The sequence below is a fragment of the Pistacia vera genome, unplaced genomic scaffold (assembly GCF_008641045.1).
Source record: "Pistacia vera cultivar Batoury unplaced genomic scaffold, PisVer_v2 Contig60, whole genome shotgun sequence".
NCBI lineage: Eukaryota > Viridiplantae > Streptophyta > Magnoliopsida > Sapindales > Anacardiaceae > Pistacia > Pistacia vera.
This window is the reverse complement of record NW_022196446.1, coordinates 338,993-359,171: the sequence shown is the minus strand read 5'-3', so window position 1 is coordinate 359,171 and position 20,179 is coordinate 338,993. Positions and strand designations below refer to the sequence as shown.

Here is a 20,179-nt window from a genome sequence, read left to right as displayed (position 1 = left end):
ATTGAACGGGTTTGGGTTGGGGAGTACTAAACCCATCCCCATCCTAATAGAGACAATTACCTACAGCATGGTTATCATCGTGTATCGTATCGTGTATCGAAAACCTAATTTTTTTAATGTGTATCGTGTATCGTATCGTATCGAAGTACGTTTTTTTCAAAAAAATTAATAAAATAATCAAAATTTTCTAAAAATTAATATAATCCCCAAAATTAATAAAAGAATTTTATGGTATTATTGACTTTAAATTACGGTATTACATATCAAAATTAATCACAAAATTCCAGATCAATGTCAATATCTATATCTCCACTTATATATTATTATCTGTAAAATAGGGCAATACATATTCCTCTTCACTTTCTCCATGTAAAATAGGTAAATTTGGACAGGTTTTAGTGAATCGGGTTGGGTAACCCGGTTTCGACCCGAATTTTTTTTTGGACCTTTGGCCCAAATTAATATAATCATATCGATTTATATCGATATTTTTAAGGATACGTATCGTATCGTAGGATACATATCAACGTATCGAATAGTTTAGGATACACTCTCTGATACGTATCGTTAGTGACCTATATCGAATCGTATCGTATGATACGTATCGAGTATCGTAGGATACTAACAACCATGCCTACAAGTACCGAAATCCGGGGGGCATTTGCCATCCCTCAGGCAAACAGAGTAACACGTGATGAGAAAAAGCTACTGAGAAGCAAAATTACATTTTCCCAACCAGGTTCCACAAACTAACCTCGTAAAAGCTCTATAGTATTATCATCAAATTACCAACGTTGTCAAAACTTTTCTCTAATTGAGACCATAATCATACACCCAAAAAGTTAGTCTTGGCTTTCCTATAACTCCGCCTTACCACCTTTTGATTTCTGAGAACGTGCAGCTGCTTTGGCTCTTCTCCACCACTGTCGTATCTGGTTGGAGTATTTGTTTGCATGCCTCTTCAATACCTCACCACTGTTTTTTATTCCTTTGCTGATCTTTTCTTTCCAGTCAACTTTTTTACTCTCTTTCCCTCTCAAAACTTTGCCCTGTTTTAGTTGAATTTGAATCAGTTATGAAACAACCAAATTTATCATGAAAAAGAACTTTAATCTGTGATGATAGTAAGTTGTGCGTACCAAATTTGAGGGGAAGTCTTTGTCGTCATCGTCATCCTCGTCATCATCAGCATCTTCATTACCAAAATTTTTCATGTTCATCAACTCTTCTCTTGAGTACATTTTCATTCCAGGTGCTCCTGGCATACCCTGAAGCATATTTGCAGCCCCCCAAAAGAAATACTCAAAAACAGAATTCAATATAAATCGTACCAATAAATACAGTGAAAACTATCGGAAGGATGTGTACCTCCATGGATTTCATAATCCTTTCCATTTCAGCCTCTTTAGCAGGTTTCGGCTCGAAAGGTTCACCTGGTATCCTATTCTGATACACAAAAATGACAGTTTAGCGACTTGAATTATCTACTTCTCTTATCAAACATATAAACAAAGCATCTCATCAGTGCCATCTATCGTCAAGCCCAACAAGAAATTTTGATAGTCTTGTATGCAGATATATGGGGACCTCAGGCTCAATACTTTTGATATAATGCAAGTATACAAGAAGCTGATTATTTTAAGGTAAGAGAAACCGGATAACTATTAAATGAAGAAAAAGTAGACTCATATATTTAAAGAAAAATCAAATTCATTATCATCTGAAAGGAAAAAGAAAAAAAAAGAATAGATATTCATAACAGTCAAAGACAATTATTAAGACTACGATACTATTTTGCTCACACCAGTTCAAAGTCAAAAAACAAACAAAAAATACAACCTTCAGAATCAAAGATGCCGTATAAGAAAAGGTAACTATAGGATGACTGATGAACTGTTTACAAAAACAGCTTGACACTGTAAGGTTAATGGTTGAAGGTTCTTGAAGCTAAAGCAGTTTAAAAAGTTGAGAAGCCAGAGTAGTTGTCTCAATAAATGATCCACATAAAATGTTTTTGGGTAATGAAGAAACAGTCTGATCTCAACTAAGTTTCCTACCAGCTAAGGCATATATTCAACTTTCTCATATCAATATCTAGACTTTCCCCAGATTCTAGATTGCTTAACCAGGAGAAACAGCAAAGAAAAAGTAATAGAGCGGCAAATTCAGATATCAACAAACCAAAAGCAATGCTTCAAACATAAACCCTGAAGTGGCAGGGTACCACCAGCAAAGAAAGGTGTTTTAGTTCATACTGATGGTGCAAAAATCTGTTAATATCCAAACCAAGATACTACAATACCCAGGAGAACATTGATAGAATATGTGAATATTGTTGCAAGGGCTAAAATGTGCTATGTCAATTCTTGTGGAGAGAAAGAACAAGAAGAAAAGACATAGCCTTCTCAGTTTGTTCCATATGTTATCACAATGAGTAAGAACAAATGAAATGAATATATTACAGATAAAGAGGTAATCACAATTGATAGATTCAGAAAGCATTTACCTTGGGCACTGGGGGTGGCTTTCTGCTGCATGCTTTAGTCAGGTCTTTACATAGAAAATTCACCAATGATTCAATGTCAGGCCTGGATGTGTATACATACTCAGCAACATCGGTATCAGAATAACCCATGACCTACAAAAATCCCAAGTATTGATCCAATTATACATACTTCATACTTGCAAAAACGATGCTCCAAAATAAAAAAAGCTTAAAACAAAAAAAAAAAAACTTTTAGTGACAACTCTTGTACTAGCACAATCTTAGCATGGAACATTAAGTAGCCATTCAATCCAAAAGCTGGATGCATAAATGATGTTAAACACATATGGTCCAACTCCCGGACACAATACACTCAAAAAAAAAAAAAAGGAGGTAGGCTTTATGGATCAAGTAACCAGACTACTTAGCAGCAAAAGAATATTGTACAAATAAGCAACTAAATTCACCTCCTGACAAGCCTTCTCGATTGTTTTGCATTCTGAATTGCATTGTCCCTCAGCATCCTGCTCAACCAGCTGAAAGTAGATGAAACTTAATGAGTAAGCAGATCATGCGTTGAACAAAGAGAATGATGCATTTATCATTAGCACAAAAATATATTAAGAACTCACCTTCGTTTATTACCATAATTTAAGGAAAAAGAAGAAGAAGAAGAAGAAAACACATCTATTGAAATCAAACTCTCCCTGACTCTGATACATAAATATATCTTCATACAACCAATGAAATCCAACAAAACGCAAAATCTAAAATGTAAAAGAAACCAAAATACAAAGTCTCTTACCTCCAACTTATCTCCCTTTTCGACAATATCAATCCGCAGAATCCAATCAGCTTCCTCCTTCTTCAAATTACAAACATTCTCCGTAATCTCAATTATTTGAAACTCTGAAACCTGAAACCCCCCCAAAAAAGAAGTATAACTCACCAGGTCAAAATTCATCAACCCGTTAGAGACAAACAGAAACCCATATGATAAAAGTACCTTCTTGGGAGAGATCTGGGCCTGCTTCTTTTGTACTTGGTGGTACAACTGCGATGCCAGCTTTTCACATACTTGGCATTTGATGAAGGGTATGTCTTCTTTTCTGGCCACTGTAACTGGTTTCTTCGCACAATAGGAGAGGGGTACCCATGATGACACCACCAATATCGTTGCTATAACAAGCAATACTGCCTGAGTCTTCGCCATCTCTCTCAGTGAGTCAGTGATCTCTGAAAATTTGAAGAATACAAAGCTTTATATACCAAATATTAATAGAAACGGTTAAACGGATTACGGACTACTTTTAACATAATCGATGTTAAAATGATGCTTCATTACGTGTTTCGCAGGATCTGATTGGTTGTTGTAGATGATCCTCAGATGGATCCACTTTTCCAACCAATAGGGAGCAAGACAACACGTATTGGATCTGTGCAAGGTCAATAAAAAATAAATAAACAAAACAAAACAAAACCTCACTTAAATTCTTAGGAACCGCGCGAACCGGAACCGGACCGTAATGGTTACAGAGAGTCCGACATGTAATGCTTTACGTGGCAAATATATTACGCTGACTGTACCAAACCCCTAAAACCCTAATATACGTTGTTGACTCCTTCATTCAACTCTTCCAAAATTAGGGTTTAGTTCTAGCGTAGTTTCTCTTTACAGATTCTTTCACTAAATCACCCAAAACCACCGATTTTTCAATAAATAACATGTCTTTGACTGTAACAGAACCCAGAATCCAACAAAAAATCAATCTTTTGATTGGCGACTATAATCTCATGCTAGCCCAGTCTATACAAGACCTTGTAGCTGAAACTCAAAAAGGAACCCCAAATTTTAGCCATTACACGAATGTATTCTACGAATTAATGCAATCAAAGGTTGACCCACCTCTGGAATCCATCTGGGTCTACTCTGCTTTGACCGTTCGTAGTCGTAATTTCACAAACGACGAACCTTTAAATCGATTATCTGTCACAAAAGACCTTTTTGAATTGATATCAGCTTGCTCAGTTTCTTGTAGTTCTCTGAAAAGTATCGCATTGCTAGCTCCGGTTGTTTTTGAGCTGTACAAAGTGATTGTTGATTCGAAAGGAAGAAACTTGATTTCAAAGAGAAATCAGAAACTGATTAGAGAGATCAGGTCGTTGGTTGATGTGATTCTTGGGTTTCTAAGTGTGTGTTGTATCAAGAATTTGGAAGAGCAATGTGATAATTTAATTGTGCCATTTAAGGATCTGGTAAGTTTGTGGTTGGACAAGAATGGTAGTTTAGAGTCATTTTTACCGCTTGTGAGTGCTGAGATATGTAGAGAGGTTGGTGAAGGAGTGTGTGACGTGAATCGCCTGGCTGGGGTGGTTATTTTTGAGATGTTTTTGATCAAATTGTGCTTGAGTTTTGGGGTCGGGATTGCGGGAGCACAGTTGGAGAAAGAGTTGAAGAGTTGGGTTGTGAGTTCCATAACTGGGTTTCGAAATGCATACGTCTTTGGTTAGCGTTAATTTTCGTTTTTGATGGTGATTTTTATTTTTATTTTCATAGTTTATATTTATATTTTGTTGGACGGGCCGTTCAACTAAGTTTCTGAGATAACTTTATTTGTATTTTTGTCTTTTTAGTGTGAAATTGATTCTAGTATGATTTTTAGTCTGATTGATCTTTCCCTTGTGCTGACCAGAGACCCTTGTGAGGATGCTGTTGGAGCCAACTTTGCCTGTGACTTCTCTATTGGTTAGTGTGTCTATTTTCTTAGAGCGTTTAGTTATTATTAATATTGCATCTAGTTTGCTAGTATGTCTCCAAACTTTGTAATTCTCTTGAATGTAATTTACAAAGGAACAGCCACGATTTCATTCCAAGATAAAAACAATTAGGATTTAGGCACCTGTGTGATTGTGGAGAAATTCAAGAGAAATGCACTCCCAGTTCATGGCTTTCAATCATTAACTACTTTTTAATTAGGTGCTGTTGATGGGAGTGATGTCAGAAGCCATTATGTTGGGCAATGAAAGAATCCAATGATTGATAAAATGATCAACAGGATGAAATAGATGATTTTTTCTGGAAATTTGGAATGAAAATTCGTGTTCATATTTGTATCTATATTAATTTGGTTTTCACTCTAATTCTAATTTCTGTTGATATAGTTTGTCACAGGAAGGATTATGAAACATTATCCTCATGGGACATCATACTGTAACATGGCTTAGCAAGTTCCTTGTTTGAATGTTTTATATATTATAGAATCTGTCTCTTAATAATTTGAAGTTAGTTGTTGGGGATTGTACTCAGCCCTGAAATAACTACTTGCCAGGTTCTTAATCAGCATATAGTTTACTAGTTCTTTTGTAGGCTTTTTGAGTATCTAAACTGATAAAGTGATCACTTGTTTAGTTGTTTGTCACGTGTTTACTCAGACCATTGTGTTAATGCTGTATGGATCCAATATTTACTTTATTATGTGAAGTAAGCTTTTGGATGTAAAACTAATAGTATCGTTGGAATATTGCTTGCCAGACTTCTGAAGATGAAGTATTGCTAAGGAAAGCTCTGTATGATGCTGTTATATTAGTGGAGTATTGTTTCCTTAATCCTGAGAGAGCAGTCCATCTACCAGCTGTACAAATGAAAAGTCTTGCCATGGCAAGATTGATAATTACACATGAAGCCTTAGAGTTTTTAAGGTATGAATGAATGTTTAAGTTAATTATTTTGGCAATGCCCTCATTTTAATTCATTGGGACGCTACAGGGAAAATGGAGATCAGAAAAGAGCTATATCTTATGCAAGTGCCTTCTCTAGTTCCAAATTACCTTCTCAAATTATCAAATGGATCACAACTCAGATTTGCATGGATGAGAAAGCTACTAGATCATTTGGATCTTCGCCTAAAACTCTATTAAGTAAGTTTGCTCTGATATCATTCATCCATAGCAGCATCTATTGCATATTTGCATCTTGTAGGTTATGAATAACTTTCTTCAATATTAAATTGTACTTGGTTTCATTCTCCAGAGTGGCTACTAAGTCTTGAGAATCAAGGGATAAGAGTGTTTGATGATAGAATCTTGAAGTCTCGTGCCAAACTAGCTGTTGATAATTCCAAACCAGACTATAAGCCTCAGCCATCAAAGTTGGAAGGTAAAGATGCAGACTCTGATCTTCTCTTTTACATTGATAATAAGGGTGAAGTGAAAGATGACGATGAGGAAGAGGAAGAGAACAAGATGAACGACTCCATGAGTGCAGCTTTTGTAGCTGCTGCTCACTCAATGAAGATGAACAAAAATGGAGGGACAAAACGGAAAGAAAAGGGAATTACTGGCAAGACCAAAAAGATTAAATATCTCAAAGTTGACCTCGCTGACAACTTTGATTCAACTAAAGAGAGGACCTCATCTGTCAGTAAGGAAGGTTTGAGTAATGGTAGTGAAGTGGATGTACGCGAACTTTCCACGAGTTCTGATGAAGATGTGGAGAAAGATGAGCAATAGATTAATAGTAGTAAATTATGATGATTGCATTATCCTTCACAACCTGTGATTTTTATGGCTTTCTCGTGCTGCTATCTGATGGATTCTCCGAGTAATGTTTGACCAATATGTAAAAATTGTCTTATGAGAGAGAAACCACACCCAAAAGGCTTCTAGAGATATCAATAGGAAGCTGATAAACTGCTTCAGTGCAACTTCGCATAGACCATACTGTGATCTTTGTGTAATTTAGAGAAAAGCACTGTAATGAATCTTTTCAGTGATCCATTCAGGTAATTCGTTGTATGATAGTTTATCCGTATGAAGGAAATTTTGGTTTAGAAGCAGTTTCTGTTGTTTGAAACATGATTGCCTGGCATAGCTCTCAGCTTAAGTCCACTTTACAAAGTTCCAATCGGTACATAATGCAGCCTTGAGCCAAATTATGGATCATGAATCGTAATTTTATTATATGGCCATAATGTGAATGTAATAAATATAATATTAATATTGATTTTGTAAGGCATATAATACACAAATACATTACCCAATCATGATAAAAAGCCTAGAACTAAAACTTTTAATTTTTTTCCTCACCCTTCATCGTGCCAGCCTCTCCACCTCTAGATTGATCTCCTTGATCTGTGGACGTGAATTATCTTGAGCAAAGAACATTTCCACGTGATCATGCAATTCTACCAGCTGCAACCTGGTCTCTTTTCAATTCCTCTACCAAACATTGATGCCCTAACTTTAGCAAAATCATCACAATTCCCTCTAACTGCAAAAATATGAGACAACAATATATAAGTGTAATCGATTTCAGGTTCTAGCTCAAAAACCTTCTCTGCAGCCCTTAAACTGTGTTCAATATTTCCATATAATTTACAAGACCAGAGAACAGTTTCCCATATCAAGGCATTCTCAATAAGCTTCTGCTCCTCAATAAAGGTTTTAACCTCGCTAAATTTCCCTGCTCGACAAAGAATATTAACCATACAAGCAGAGTGTTCAATAGTAGGACTGACTCCATACACTTCGCTCAATGGGTTAAAATACCTTTTACCTTCTTCAATAAAACCTTCATGGCTGCATGCAGAGAGAACACCTATAATGTAACCTCGTTTGGTAGGACACCTTCATTTAGCATACTTCTAAAAGCTTCAAGAGCCTTCTTTCCTAACCCATGCAGCAAGTATCCACATATGATTGTGTTCCAGGATGCTTTATTATGAGAAGCCATGTCTTTGAAAACAGCCCCGGCATCTTCTACGCACTGATATTTTATGTACAACTCATAAGTGCACTAGCAACATAATTATTACTAAACAGTCTAGACTTCAATGTCAAGGAATGGAGCTGCCACCCTGTTTCTACTGTCATTAAACCAGAGGAGCCACTCAAACCGGAGAGTGTGAACTCATTGAGTTTCAAACCTTCCCTTAGCATCTCATTGAAGCACTTAACAGCCTTCTCCCCTTGACAGTTTTGTGCATAACCAGTGATGATGACAGTCCTAGTGGAGGAGTCTTTCATAAATCTATTAAAAAGTATTTCTGCATCTTCCAAGCACCTGCTTTTGGCAAACAAGTCAATCAGAGCTGTTCCTACAAAAGTATTATCTACAAGGCCATTCTTCACTATATGGGCATGTACTTGCCTACCAAAACCTACATTGGAGAGGCTGGAACAAGATCTTAGAATGCTAATACATGTGTAATTGTCAGGCTTGAAACCTTCCACAAGCATCTGATTGAACTTTATCAGTGCCTGGTTAGATGTAATTACAAACAAAAGGGCATTTCAAGCGGCTGAATTTAAACAATTCATACTCTTAAACACCCGCCGACCATTTTGAACAGACATATACATTGTGATAAGTGCATTGCACACAAAGTTATCAGAGTCAAAGCCATATTTAAATACACAAGAATGAATACCTTCACAGAAGTGTTAGCCTCCGTTTTGTTCGAAATTTTGTGTTTTTGAGAAAAAAATTTTAAAAAAAGTTGAATTTGGCGGATATTACGATGTAGGATTTACAAATTAATAAAATACCTCCTATATTTGTTTTTTTTTACAAAATACCCCCTATAATAAAACATTAAAAGTTAACAAAAACACCCCAACCCACCCTCAAATACGGACAGCTGGCCACCACCGCCGGAGGGTCGCCAGAGTCGCCGTATCGGCACATGACTGGTTGGATCTTGCCGGTCGTGTGCCAATATGGCCTTTTTCGACCAGATTCACGGTGGATCTGGTCGGTAAAGGCCAGATCTACGGCCAAATCTGGCCGTATTTGCTCGTCAATGACGGCCAACAAATGGTCGTCGTTGATGGTCAACGACGACCGTTTGTTGGTCATCGTTACCGACTGGTTACGGCCAAAGATCTGGTCGTCAGCGACCAGATCTTTGGCCTTAGATCTGACCAGAAAAGACTAGATCGGTGCACTACCAGCCAGATTCAGCCGGTAGTGCGTCATCCTACTAGATTCCGGCCATTTTCTGGCGGTGGTGGCCGGAATCTGGTAAATGTGGATTATTGGGGTGTTTTTGCAATTTTTTAAAAAATATTTAAGGGTATTTAATTAAATTAATAAATTTAGGGGTTTAAAAAAAGTTAAATAATATTGTGAGTTTTTGGGTATTTTAATGTGTAACTTTTTTGGGAATACTAAAAATAGTATTCCTAATTGGCAACCAAACGAAGCCTTAGTCACCCAGATTTGTGGTAGTGCCAACAACAGTAGCTAAAGTATGCTGATTTGGTCTTACACCTTTATACCTCATTAAGCAAAAACTCTCTGCTGCTTCTTGACTTCTCCCAAGCTTAGGGAGGCAGTTGATCATTCAACTCCAAGCTACAGTATTGGGATCTTTCATCCTCCTGAAAACTTTAAGTGCATCATTAGAGTACATATCAAGAAGGCAACAACTGAAAAGTTCATCAAGCTCATAACCAATCTTAACAGCAAGAGCATGCACAACCTTGCCTCCACTCAAATTCCCCAGGAGCTCACTACTTTTGAGTCGATAGATTGAACTTACTAAAGTTCAACTCTATTTCTTTCATTCCAGAAAGCATTTTCAGTGCCTCTTCCCCCTCCCCATTCTGCACTTATCCATGAAGCAATGCATTCTACATCACGGCATTCTTCACAGGCACGTAAAAGAACACTCTCTCTGCAAGTTCCATCACACTACTTTTTAGCATAAAGGTCAACAAGAGCAGACTCAACAAATATATCCAAAAACACCCCCAATTTAAACGCTTCTGCCGCTCTGCCTGCAACTCTGTCCCAAAAACTAACTCCAAGCGCGTAGAACAAGCTTTCAAAGCAGTAACCGATGTAAGCCCCTTAGGGCTAACACCATTCAGCTACTAACCCCGTAATCAAAGCAGGCCACGACACGACATCTCTTTTAGGCATTTTATCAAGAACTGCACGTGCGCATCGAAAACTCGCACGTTTTGCATAAAAATTCCCTAGCGAATTCCACAAGTGCAAATCAGGGTCAATCCCATTTCTTATAACGTGCCCATGAACCACTCTGGCCTCTTTTAAAGTCCCATTTGAAGTACAATCACGTAGGATAGTAGAGTATAAGCTTAGCTTCTCATTTGCTTCAAAAATCTGGTGTTCAGGTAAATTTGGGTCTACTTCCAGACCTGTAATATGGCCAAAACAGTAACGGGAACCTAAATTTGTTAGTGGGTTTAGGGAGGCGGTGCTTCTTTTCCATATTTCTTGAAAGCTTAAAGAAGGGGTTCGGGTTAAGGTGTGAAGATGCATTGAAGAAAAGTAAGTGAAATTCAACATCAGCGAGTTTGAGTGTAGTTTCATTTATACAAATGCGGGCTTCACAGATTGAAGTCACAACATCTCCATGCCTAAATGTATATATGGTAATTAGAGAGCACTTGTCGTCTGACCAAACTTATATAGAATTTCATGCTCTCTTCCTCCCCTCTAACCGCTCTCTATCGCCTTCTGTACTCACGACGTTCTCACTTATTTGGTGCATCTCCTTGCTTGAATGCGACATTGCAAACAAAAATACTACATGTACTAACTGAGGCGACATGACAGAGGCCACCTCATCTGCCACGTCACATATCTGCCACGTCAGTTCCCACTAACTTAAAAATAAAATTCAAAATCTCCCCGAAATTGAAATCCTAGAAATCAGTCTGCATCTCTTTCCCCTAAATCAAATTGAAACCCTAGAATTGAGATTGCTCTCTCTCCCCAAATCAAGTTGAAACCCTATAATTGAAATTGAACTCGCCACCGTCATTCGCGACTCCTCTTCCACCACCGCGGGCTATCGTCTTGCACCACCACTCAACGTCAATCGCTCTTCCTCTTCCACCACCGTTCAATCCTGTACAAAGCGCTCGGAGAAGCGTATTATTACAACTGGCCTGTCTACTTCCCTTAGGCTTTTGTTATTGTTATATTGAACAATGAGACTGTACCCTGAAGACAAAAGTTGGGGTTAACAAGCCAGAATTGCTTCTTGAAGTATTCACTCCAGTGATTGCCGTAGCCGGGTTCCTATCCGATGGGCAGGTGAGGTACTCTTGTGTCATTTATGATTTGGAATTAGTTGTGTACTTTAGACATTCTCTACAAGCTTGCTGGGTTTGTGGAACTTTGTTTGTTTACTTAGTGTGCATGTTATTTGAGGTAAATGGTAATACGTACCGAACCAATTCAGGTATAATATGATGACGTATGAAGCAGCGGTTTACAGATAGAGGCTTTTTTCCTTATTCATTGTTTCCTCTTTTCATATTGTTGTCCATTTATGTTAGTAGATATACATTGTTTAGTGTCTTTGGCAATACGATTGTCACAGACTCACAGTCATTTATGTTAGCAGATATACATTGTTTATTGTCCATTTATGTTAGTAATATCCATCGTTTCGTCTGAACTGCCGGCTGTCCTCTACCAGCAAGCAATTTTGGCGCAGAATTAGGATCTTTCAATGATGTTCATGATATTTATTAATATAGGTTTTTTTGTTTTCAGGCAGCAAATTAACTAGCGAGGGTAGTTACGGAAGATACTGTCAGTATTAATTAGTCTACATACAGTAAGTCTGAACTTGAAGTTGGTGTTGCATCAAAGTACCAAGGATGGAAGAATGCAGTAAAAAAAAATTAGAGGACTCTTATTCTTCTTTCAATGTTGTGGAGGTAATTTTTTGTTTATAATATCTTTTTATTCATTAATATGATTTTTAATTTTTTTATGGTATTGTTTCTATGTTTTTGTTGTATTATTATATTCTAATTTTGGCTATTATAATATCAATAAATTAGGATAATCATTTTGAAGAAATAGAAGATACAAGAAGTGCAAAGAAGGAATGGGAGCCTAAGACTGGAATGGTTTTTGATTCATTTGATAATCTCGTCCAATTCTACAGAAGCTATGGGAATAAAATGGGTTTTGAAGTTATTATACGATCTTCAAAGAAAGGAGATGATGGAGAGGTGAAATACGCGACACTGACTTGTTCTTGTACTGGGAAGTCGAGCAGTAACTCCAGAAATGCTTTTAAAATGCATCCAATGACAAAAACTGATTGTAAGGCTCGGATTGGTGCATCTGTACGTTTTGATGGAAAATGGCAAATATGTTCAGTTGTCTTTAATCATAACCATGAGCTTTGCAGTCCTGACAAAACTAGATATTTCAAGAGTAATCGAATAATGCATCCGTCCCTGAAAAGGAAGTTTGAAGTGAATGATAGGGCTAAGGCTAGGACTAGACCGAATAAAAATTTCAATTCCTTGTTAGTTGAAGCAGCTGAGGCTGAGGATTTGCCTTTAGTACAAAAAGATTGTGAGAATTACATTGAAAAAGTCAGGAGGCTACGACTTGGTGCTGGAGATGCTTCTGCAATCCAAAAATATTTTTTGAAAATGCAAAATGAGAATTCAAATTTCTTCTACATAATGGATTTAGATGAAGAGGGCCTATTAAAGAATGTTTTATGGGTGGATGCAAGAAGTAGGGTCGCATTTAAAGAATTTGGTGACGTTGTAACATTTGACACAACATATTTGACCAACAAGTATGATATGCCGTTTTGTGCTTTTGTTGGTGTTGATCATCATGGTCATTCAATATTGTTTGGTTGTGGGTTAATCTCCAATGAGGACACAGAGACATTTGTATGGCTTTTTCAATCTTGGCTTGCATGTATGTTGAATTGTGCTCCTAAGGCAATAATCACTGATCAAGATAAGACAATGCAAAATGCAATCGAGATTGTGTTTCCTGGTATACGACACAGATGGTGTTTGTGGCATATAATGAAGAAATTGCCTGAAAAGTTAAGAGGTTATAGTGAATATGAATATATTAAGTTTTCTTTGCAAAATGCCGTGTATGATTCATTGACACGTGAGGAGTTTGAAGAACATTGGAATAGTTTGTGTGATAAACACAACCTTCAAGACAATCATTGGTTACTTAGATTGTATAATGAAAGACAACGTTGGGTGCCAGCTTTTGTGAAAGATTCTTTTTGGGCAGGTATGTCTACTACTCAACGCAGTGAAAGTATGCATGCATTTTTTGATGGATATGTTAATTCAAAAACCACTATAAAACAGTTTATGGAACAATATGAGAATGCATTGCGTGATAAAGTAGAAAAAGAAAGAGAGGCTGATTTTAAATCTTTCAAATCATGGATCCCTTGCATAAGCACTTATGCTATTGAGAAACAATTTCAAGATGTATATACCATTGCGAAATTCAAAGAGTTTCAACAAGAGCTTGCAGCTAAGCTCTATTGTGAATTATCTTCTTTCAATGAAATTGATTCCTATACGGAATTTATAATAGAAGAAGATGTTATGGTCGGAGAGACTCATCGTCGTGTTCCTTTTGTGGTTTGCTTTTATGAAGCAACTTGTGATGTTCGTTGCAATTGTCGATTGTTTGAGTTTAGAGGAATTTTATGTCGACATGCAATTGTAGTGTTGATTCGTAAGCAAATTTCTAACATACCAGAAAAGTATATTTTAAGGCGGTGGAGGAAAAATATAAACAGATGCTATACCAAGGTTAAGATAAGTTATAATAGTTGGAGCACCAATCTTGAAGGACAACGATTTGATCAGTTGTCTAATTTATTCAGCACTGTAGCAAATTTGGCATCAAACAATGAGGATGATTGTAATATGGTGATAGAAATGATGAATGATATGAAGAACAAGTTGATGTCGAATGAAAGTGTTGGTGGGATTGATAAAAGACTAAACATGTCAGCTAATAGTAGAACGAATTGTGAAAGTATTGCTGGTACTTCCAAAGATGTCGAATCCTAGTCTCAGAGTAGGATTTAATCTAGCAACTCAGGTAAGTAATTTATTTATGTTTCTTTGTTTAAGTTGATGTTTACATGTGAATTCTTGAAATGTATGCAGCTTTAGATTGTTAACCCCTATTTTGGAAATTTCTCAGTCTACTAATGTGGTTGAGTTGTTGTATCTTGCACAGGGATTGAAAGAACATGAGTTTCAGGAAGTCGGATGCTCATGTTCATCGGCTAAAGGGAAGCAGCTCCAGGTGCTTATGGTTCTTTAGTTTTCTTTCCTTTTAACCCTTATTTGTTTCCCATGAAACTCACACAAAATCATGTAACTGCTTGGGTGTGGTTTCATTGCTGCTTGCTATATTTTTGCTTGGGGGTGGTTTCTGGACAGCTGCAGGTTGATATTGTGTGTATATTTTTACTTGGCGGTGGTTTCTGGGAAGCTGCAGGTTGATATTGTGTGTATATTTTTGCTTGGGGGTGGTTTCTTGGCAGCGGCAGGCTGATATTGTGTGTGTGTTTTTGCTTGGGTGTGTTTCTTGGGCAGCTGCAGGATGATATTTGTGTCTATATTTTTGCTTGGGGGTAGTTTCTGGGCAGCTGCAGGTTGATACTGTGTATATTTTTGCTTGGGTGTGGTTTCTGGGCAGCTGCAAGTTGATTTTGTGTTTATATTTTAGCTTGGGGGTGGTTTCTGAGCAGCTCCAGGTTATAGCCTGTGGGTATGTTTTTGTTTTGAAAATACTGCATCTTCTCTAGATTTATTTCTCTACTTATGTTGATTGTAGCTTGAGAAACAAATTCTGGAAGCTGGTGGGACTATTCCTATGCAACGAAATGAAGTAGATTTGTGATCAATCTGCGGAAAAAATTAAATAAGCTAGTGATTAGTATGGATCAGTTGGCTTTGTGGAGAAAGTACTTTTTCTTTCTTTGTTCATTGTTGTTGAGTCAGTTGTAGTTCATGTCAGAAAGATGTAAGCTACCAGAGAGGGTTAATCTGCCTTTGATCTTAATTAAGCTTGTGTATTATCATCTAATGTATCAGCAACAAACATTTTCCAGATGTGTATTATTCTTTTCCATTGGATTGCTTATAAACAATATGCTGCAACTGGATTGCTTATAATACACACACAATTGCATTTGCAGCATCAAATTGAATTCTGGTCTTTTCAAACTTTGCCTCACACCAAATTGCATTTGCAGCAGAAAATTTTCTGGAAATGAATGGCCAAAATGTGGCAGAAAATTACAAAGCATAACCAAAGAAAGAAAAAAGAGTTGATTAAACATGTAGATCCCATAACATAAAATTTAAAATTTTCAATGGTAATACAAAATCATGTCATTTTCCATGTAAATTTAAGTATTAATATAACCAGGTGGTCATTTTCCAATTATAAGGCTACCAAAATTAACTACAGAATCATTGCTCCACGGTTAAGTGAAATTGAACAATTGAATCTCACTTCTAAATATTATTTATTATCTGCAACTATGGAAGCCTCAAAACTCGTCCTATCTTCAACGCCTTGATCATTATGAACCACAAACACTGAACTACAAGTAATAACTTGATGATCATCATCACTAAACTCTGTCATATTAACAGTGTCCAGAATTTCAAATGCCCCGGAACTGCAGCTTTTGAATCCTAAATCAAAAGCTTCTTCAGTCTTCTTCTTCATCTCTCTGCCTTTTCCCCATAACACCACGTAAAAGACAAGTATTGTGTGAAGGATGTATGTGATTGGTATTTTCAGTATCTGTAATATATTATATTTGGTTAGATCAAAAAATAAATGTAATTCAAATAAAATCCCTCCTATACACAGACAAACACAATGTTAGGGTCAAAAATTGTCGTTGGCCCAAATAGGAAAACGGGTCTGACAGTGAAGAAGCCAAGCCCAATTCCAATCCGGATTAGGTCCATTTGGGACAAGATACAGCCGGCCCAAACCGCCTGGGTACAAGTCTCCCAATCCCGACCCATTTCCTAGGTCCATGAGCGAATCCAAGGCCCACGGCCCTCAGAATATTTTACTATTCCTGAGCAATCTCCTATTCGAGGACACCTTCCTGTTCAGAACACTTTCCTACTCGAAGTTACTCTCCTAATCAGAATCACCTTCCTATCCGGACACTGGTAAGACAGCTTACCATGGCCCTAATTCTTCTAGAGTTTGCATCAGAGTCACACTAGGACTCCTACTTCTACCAAGATGGAGAGACCAGACAGCCACTATATAAGCAGAGGCTAGCCCTCTCACAAGGGAGATTACATTACACCTTCACACTGAAAGCTCTAACTTGAGAGCTCCACATCACCGCCGTAGTCACAGTCCCCGACTAGACTTCCGGTAACCTCTTTACTCCCTAGCCCTCACTATACTAGCCTCTTTTCAGCCTTGCTGACTTGAGCGTTGGAGTGCCTACGGCAAACACCACCCTGGTGTTTCTCGTTCGTTTCACGCGTTTGTTTCTCTACGTGTGCAGGTGCAGCGGATCGCTAGTGGCCTCAACCTCACGGGATCAGACCCCCCTTCCGTACAGGTAGATTTTTATGTCTACAGTTTGACGCCCATCGTGGGCCCTTTAGCAATCATTCGGCTCGACGAACCCTACTACATAGAGGAACTTTCCATGGCTAACAACTCGAATCCCGGCCTCGAGGCCAAACTGGAAGCTTTAACCGCTCTCATGCAACAAAACTTGGAAAAGGAGCCACATTGGAAGCTGAGAACAATGCGATCCGGACAGAAAACGCATCCATCAGGTCAGAAAACCAGTCTCTCAAGGAGAAGGTTAGTCAATTCTACGATCTAAAGTTCCTGCCTGGCCAGGCACCCCCCAATTGGTTCCGCACCGCTGTTTCGTCCATGCAACCTCTCCTTACGCCAGAGCACCGACCCTCGATCTCCGACAAAAAGGCCACGTCTGCTAAACCCGTATGCGGTTGACGATTCTGTCTTGATTCATGGAGATAAAGATATGTTTGTAGAACATCATTCAGCCAATTCATCCCAGCATCAAGATCAAGACGATCCGGTGGCAGAAAGCCCTCATCCACAAGATCAGCCCAATCTGACCATTCCACCTTACATCTAGTCAACCATCCCAACACATACCCCACTCGGCTCGGCTCATCCTCACGGGATGAACGGCCAAACTAAACAAACCACAACACCCGAGCCCATCTGTCCTGACCAACTGAATGACTACCAAAGGACTCCCCTAACTATTCATGTGGGGCGAAACACCAGAACAGTTACCATGGGAGTCATCCAACCGGAAGGAATGAACAAAGATCTATGCTACCAGGGAACGCACGAAGGAACAACTCGTCAGACCACCCCACGAGGGATGACCCAACGGAATGTATCAAAGACAATTGCAAAGGCTGACCTAGTCATGCAGCATGACCCAGTGGCGTCCCCTTCTCCTATGGAATAGGTACTGGCCAAGAGGCTGGCCGATGTGGAGGCAGTGATGAGGCGCATTCCAGGAATGTCGGTCCCAACCAAGAAGAGTAGGCCCCACTGTTACGCAGATTCGCCCTTTGTGGATGAGATCGCCCTGGCCGACATGCCCCAGAAATTCACCATCCCCAACATGAAACCATACGACGGTACCACCGACCTGGATGACCACATAGCCTCGTACAAGCAGCGGATGTTCACAGTCTCAATACCCCGACCGCTTAGGGAAGCTTGCATGTGCAAAAGTTTCAGTTCTAGTTTATTCGGCCCGGCACTCTAGTGGTACAGAACCTCCCGAACGGATCCATCAACTCATTCGTCCAGCTTACCGACACCTTCGTGGAACAATTCACCAGCAACAAGAAACTAGAGAAATTGTCGGCCGACCTATGCCAAATATACCAAAGAATGGGAGAGCCACTGAGAGAGTATGTTAGCAGGTTCAACAAAGAAAAGATCTCTATCCCGTCATGTAACCCCGAGACAGTTGTGGACGCCTTCAGGAAAGGCCTCCTCTCGGACAGAGAACTGTACAAAGAACTTACGAAGCTGGGTTGTACCACAATGGAGGACACTTTGGCCCGGGCAGTGATCCAAATAAGATGGGAGGAAGATGAGATGAACCGAGCAACTCATTCTAGATATGAATCAAGGCGGAATGACAAAAAGCCAAAGCACCGGCCGATAGAACACCGCTACCAACCCCCAGCACGTAATATGAGTTGAGTCAGGAAACCGTATGATTGCCAACCCACGAGAAGCGACAGCATGCAGTTCAGATCGAACCGGTACAAAATACCGGAATACAACCTCAACGTCGAATAAATTATGCATATAAAACTAACCTATGTATCAGTATAAATATGGAAACAATTATGCATGCCATAAATTAACTATACCTTTTGTATAATTCCGGACTTCCCAAAGGTTTAAAGAAATAACAATTAAACCCTAATATTCAGAGAAAACCCAGTCACCTCCCTACCCGGCTTAGGTTAGAACTTTTGTATTACGTAATTCTGTAATAGGGGAAAATTTTAATTCACCCTTACGGTTTGGCCAAGTTTAACTCCTAGTTGGTTTCATCCCTAGGGTTTGGCTTAGATAACATGTTAGTCTTGTACATTTTTTTAGTAACATTTTAGTCACTGTGTGTCAGTAATGTTTTGGTCCTTATCATTAACAAGTCTGAGGGACCAAAACGTTACTAAAAAGTTAATAATCAATTAATCATCACTCAAGTTAAGGATGCCTATATTTTGTGTGAATTTTCGTATATATTTTTGTAACAGAGTTAAATTTAAGAATTTTTCTATTTTGTGTCGGTTTATATATATGTGTGTGTATTTCTCTAATTAGACCGACGTCCTTTTTTTTTTCATTATGATTTTAAATTTGAGACATTAGGTCGTATATTATAATGTTACGTTATTAATTTTAGTTATCAGCATACTGCACTATTAGTTTTTTTTTTTTTTTTAATTTGCTGATTAGTAATTGATTATTGGTGTATTTGTATATCATACTTGAATGTATTAATTATTTGGGATTAGATTTGTTATGCCGGAAAAAGTAGGGTCGATGTGGAGCCTCGTCAGTAAAAGATGGTCAAAGTTCAGAAGAGTTATGTGTCGTCCAGGTGCGGCCACGTCGTGCCTAGCGCAAGTGGCATGACCCCTGTCAGTGCAGCAGGTGAGTGTAAAGCCAACAAGTGGCTGAAGATCGCCCACATGTCAAAGCCCTGCTTTAATCGGGGAAATCCCTCCGGCAAGTGATCAATGGGACGTAAAGAAATGATTTGCATGACACCTACCCACTTGCAACCCTCATAATCATTACCTTAAACTTTCCCACTATAAATAGAGAACTTCCCTCTCATTTGTGAGGATTAGCTACTTTTACGCTGAAATAGCTCTCTCTCTCTCTAAATTGTAACTCAGCTCGCTGAACGCAACCTGATCACTCTCTTTTATTAATACAATAGCAGTGGATGTAGGATTCATTTTAGAGCATCTGAACTACTTTAAATATTGCTCTTCACCTTTTATTTGATTCAATCCCCTCATCGTGTGACTTCTAAGTCATTTTAACATTTTACACGTGCGAGTAGTTGGTGTCAAAATCAAGCATCAACAGTTTGGTGCTAGAAGAAGGGCTTGATTTAGTACCTACTCTTCATTAGAAAAATCTCTAACTAATTGGTCCCACAACAGCAAATGGCTCGCGGTTTTGAATATGAGCAAACCAATCATGCCAATGAAGAAATCCTCCAGATCCAAGAAGACACTTCTCCCGAAATGCCGCCAGTCTAGTAGAATATCACGAGGGATATTCCTTCAAGCTTGCGGCTCAACCCAGTCGTCATGAGTTACCTA

The 20,179-nt window shown here is 38.5% G+C and overlaps 3 protein-coding genes and 1 pseudogene across 4 annotated transcripts; 2 read left to right on the top strand and 2 right to left on the bottom strand.

Annotated features, from left to right (window-relative positions):
- Positions 1-840: 840 nt before the first annotated feature.
- Positions 841-3,920, bottom strand: LOC116110305. The gene is made up of 8 exons (XM_031396523.1): positions 3,831-3,920; positions 3,492-3,721; positions 3,291-3,401; positions 2,953-3,021; positions 2,507-2,638; positions 1,369-1,446; positions 1,140-1,268; positions 841-1,049 (listed from the first exon to the last, which is right to left on the bottom strand). Exons 2-8 carry the CDS (start codon positions 3,696-3,698, stop codon positions 858-860), a joined length of 918 nt encoding a protein of 305 aa, XP_031252383.1. The 5' UTR covers positions 3,699-3,721; positions 3,831-3,920; the 3' UTR covers positions 841-857.
- A 92-nt stretch (positions 3,921-4,012) lies between these two features.
- Positions 4,013-7,333, top strand: LOC116110304. The gene is made up of 5 exons (XM_031396522.1): positions 4,013-4,991; positions 5,179-5,231; positions 6,018-6,184; positions 6,252-6,403; positions 6,516-7,333. Exons 1-5 carry the CDS (start codon positions 4,211-4,213, stop codon positions 6,992-6,994), a joined length of 1,632 nt encoding a protein of 543 aa, XP_031252382.1. The 5' UTR covers positions 4,013-4,210; the 3' UTR covers positions 6,995-7,333.
- A 191-nt stretch (positions 7,334-7,524) lies between these two features.
- LOC116110280 lies at positions 7,525-11,572 on the bottom strand (annotated as a pseudogene).
- On the top strand, positions 11,171-15,483 carry LOC116110326 (protein FAR1-RELATED SEQUENCE 5-like). 2 transcript variants are annotated; one of them, XR_004124869.1, is made up of 5 exons: positions 11,171-11,552; positions 12,018-12,184; positions 12,311-14,363; positions 14,505-14,573; positions 15,108-15,483. XR_004124869.1 is itself a non-coding variant. In XM_031396558.1 (4 exons), exons 2-3 carry the CDS (start codon positions 12,125-12,127, stop codon positions 14,330-14,332), a joined length of 2,082 nt encoding a protein of 693 aa, XP_031252418.1. In that variant the 5' UTR covers positions 11,171-11,552; positions 12,018-12,124; the 3' UTR covers positions 14,333-14,363; positions 14,505-15,483. The 2 variants fall into 2 exon arrangements, 1 of the variants encoding a protein (XP_031252418.1); XM_031396558.1 differs by having other exon boundaries at positions 14,505-15,483.
- Positions 15,484-20,179: the final 4,696 nt, after the last annotated feature.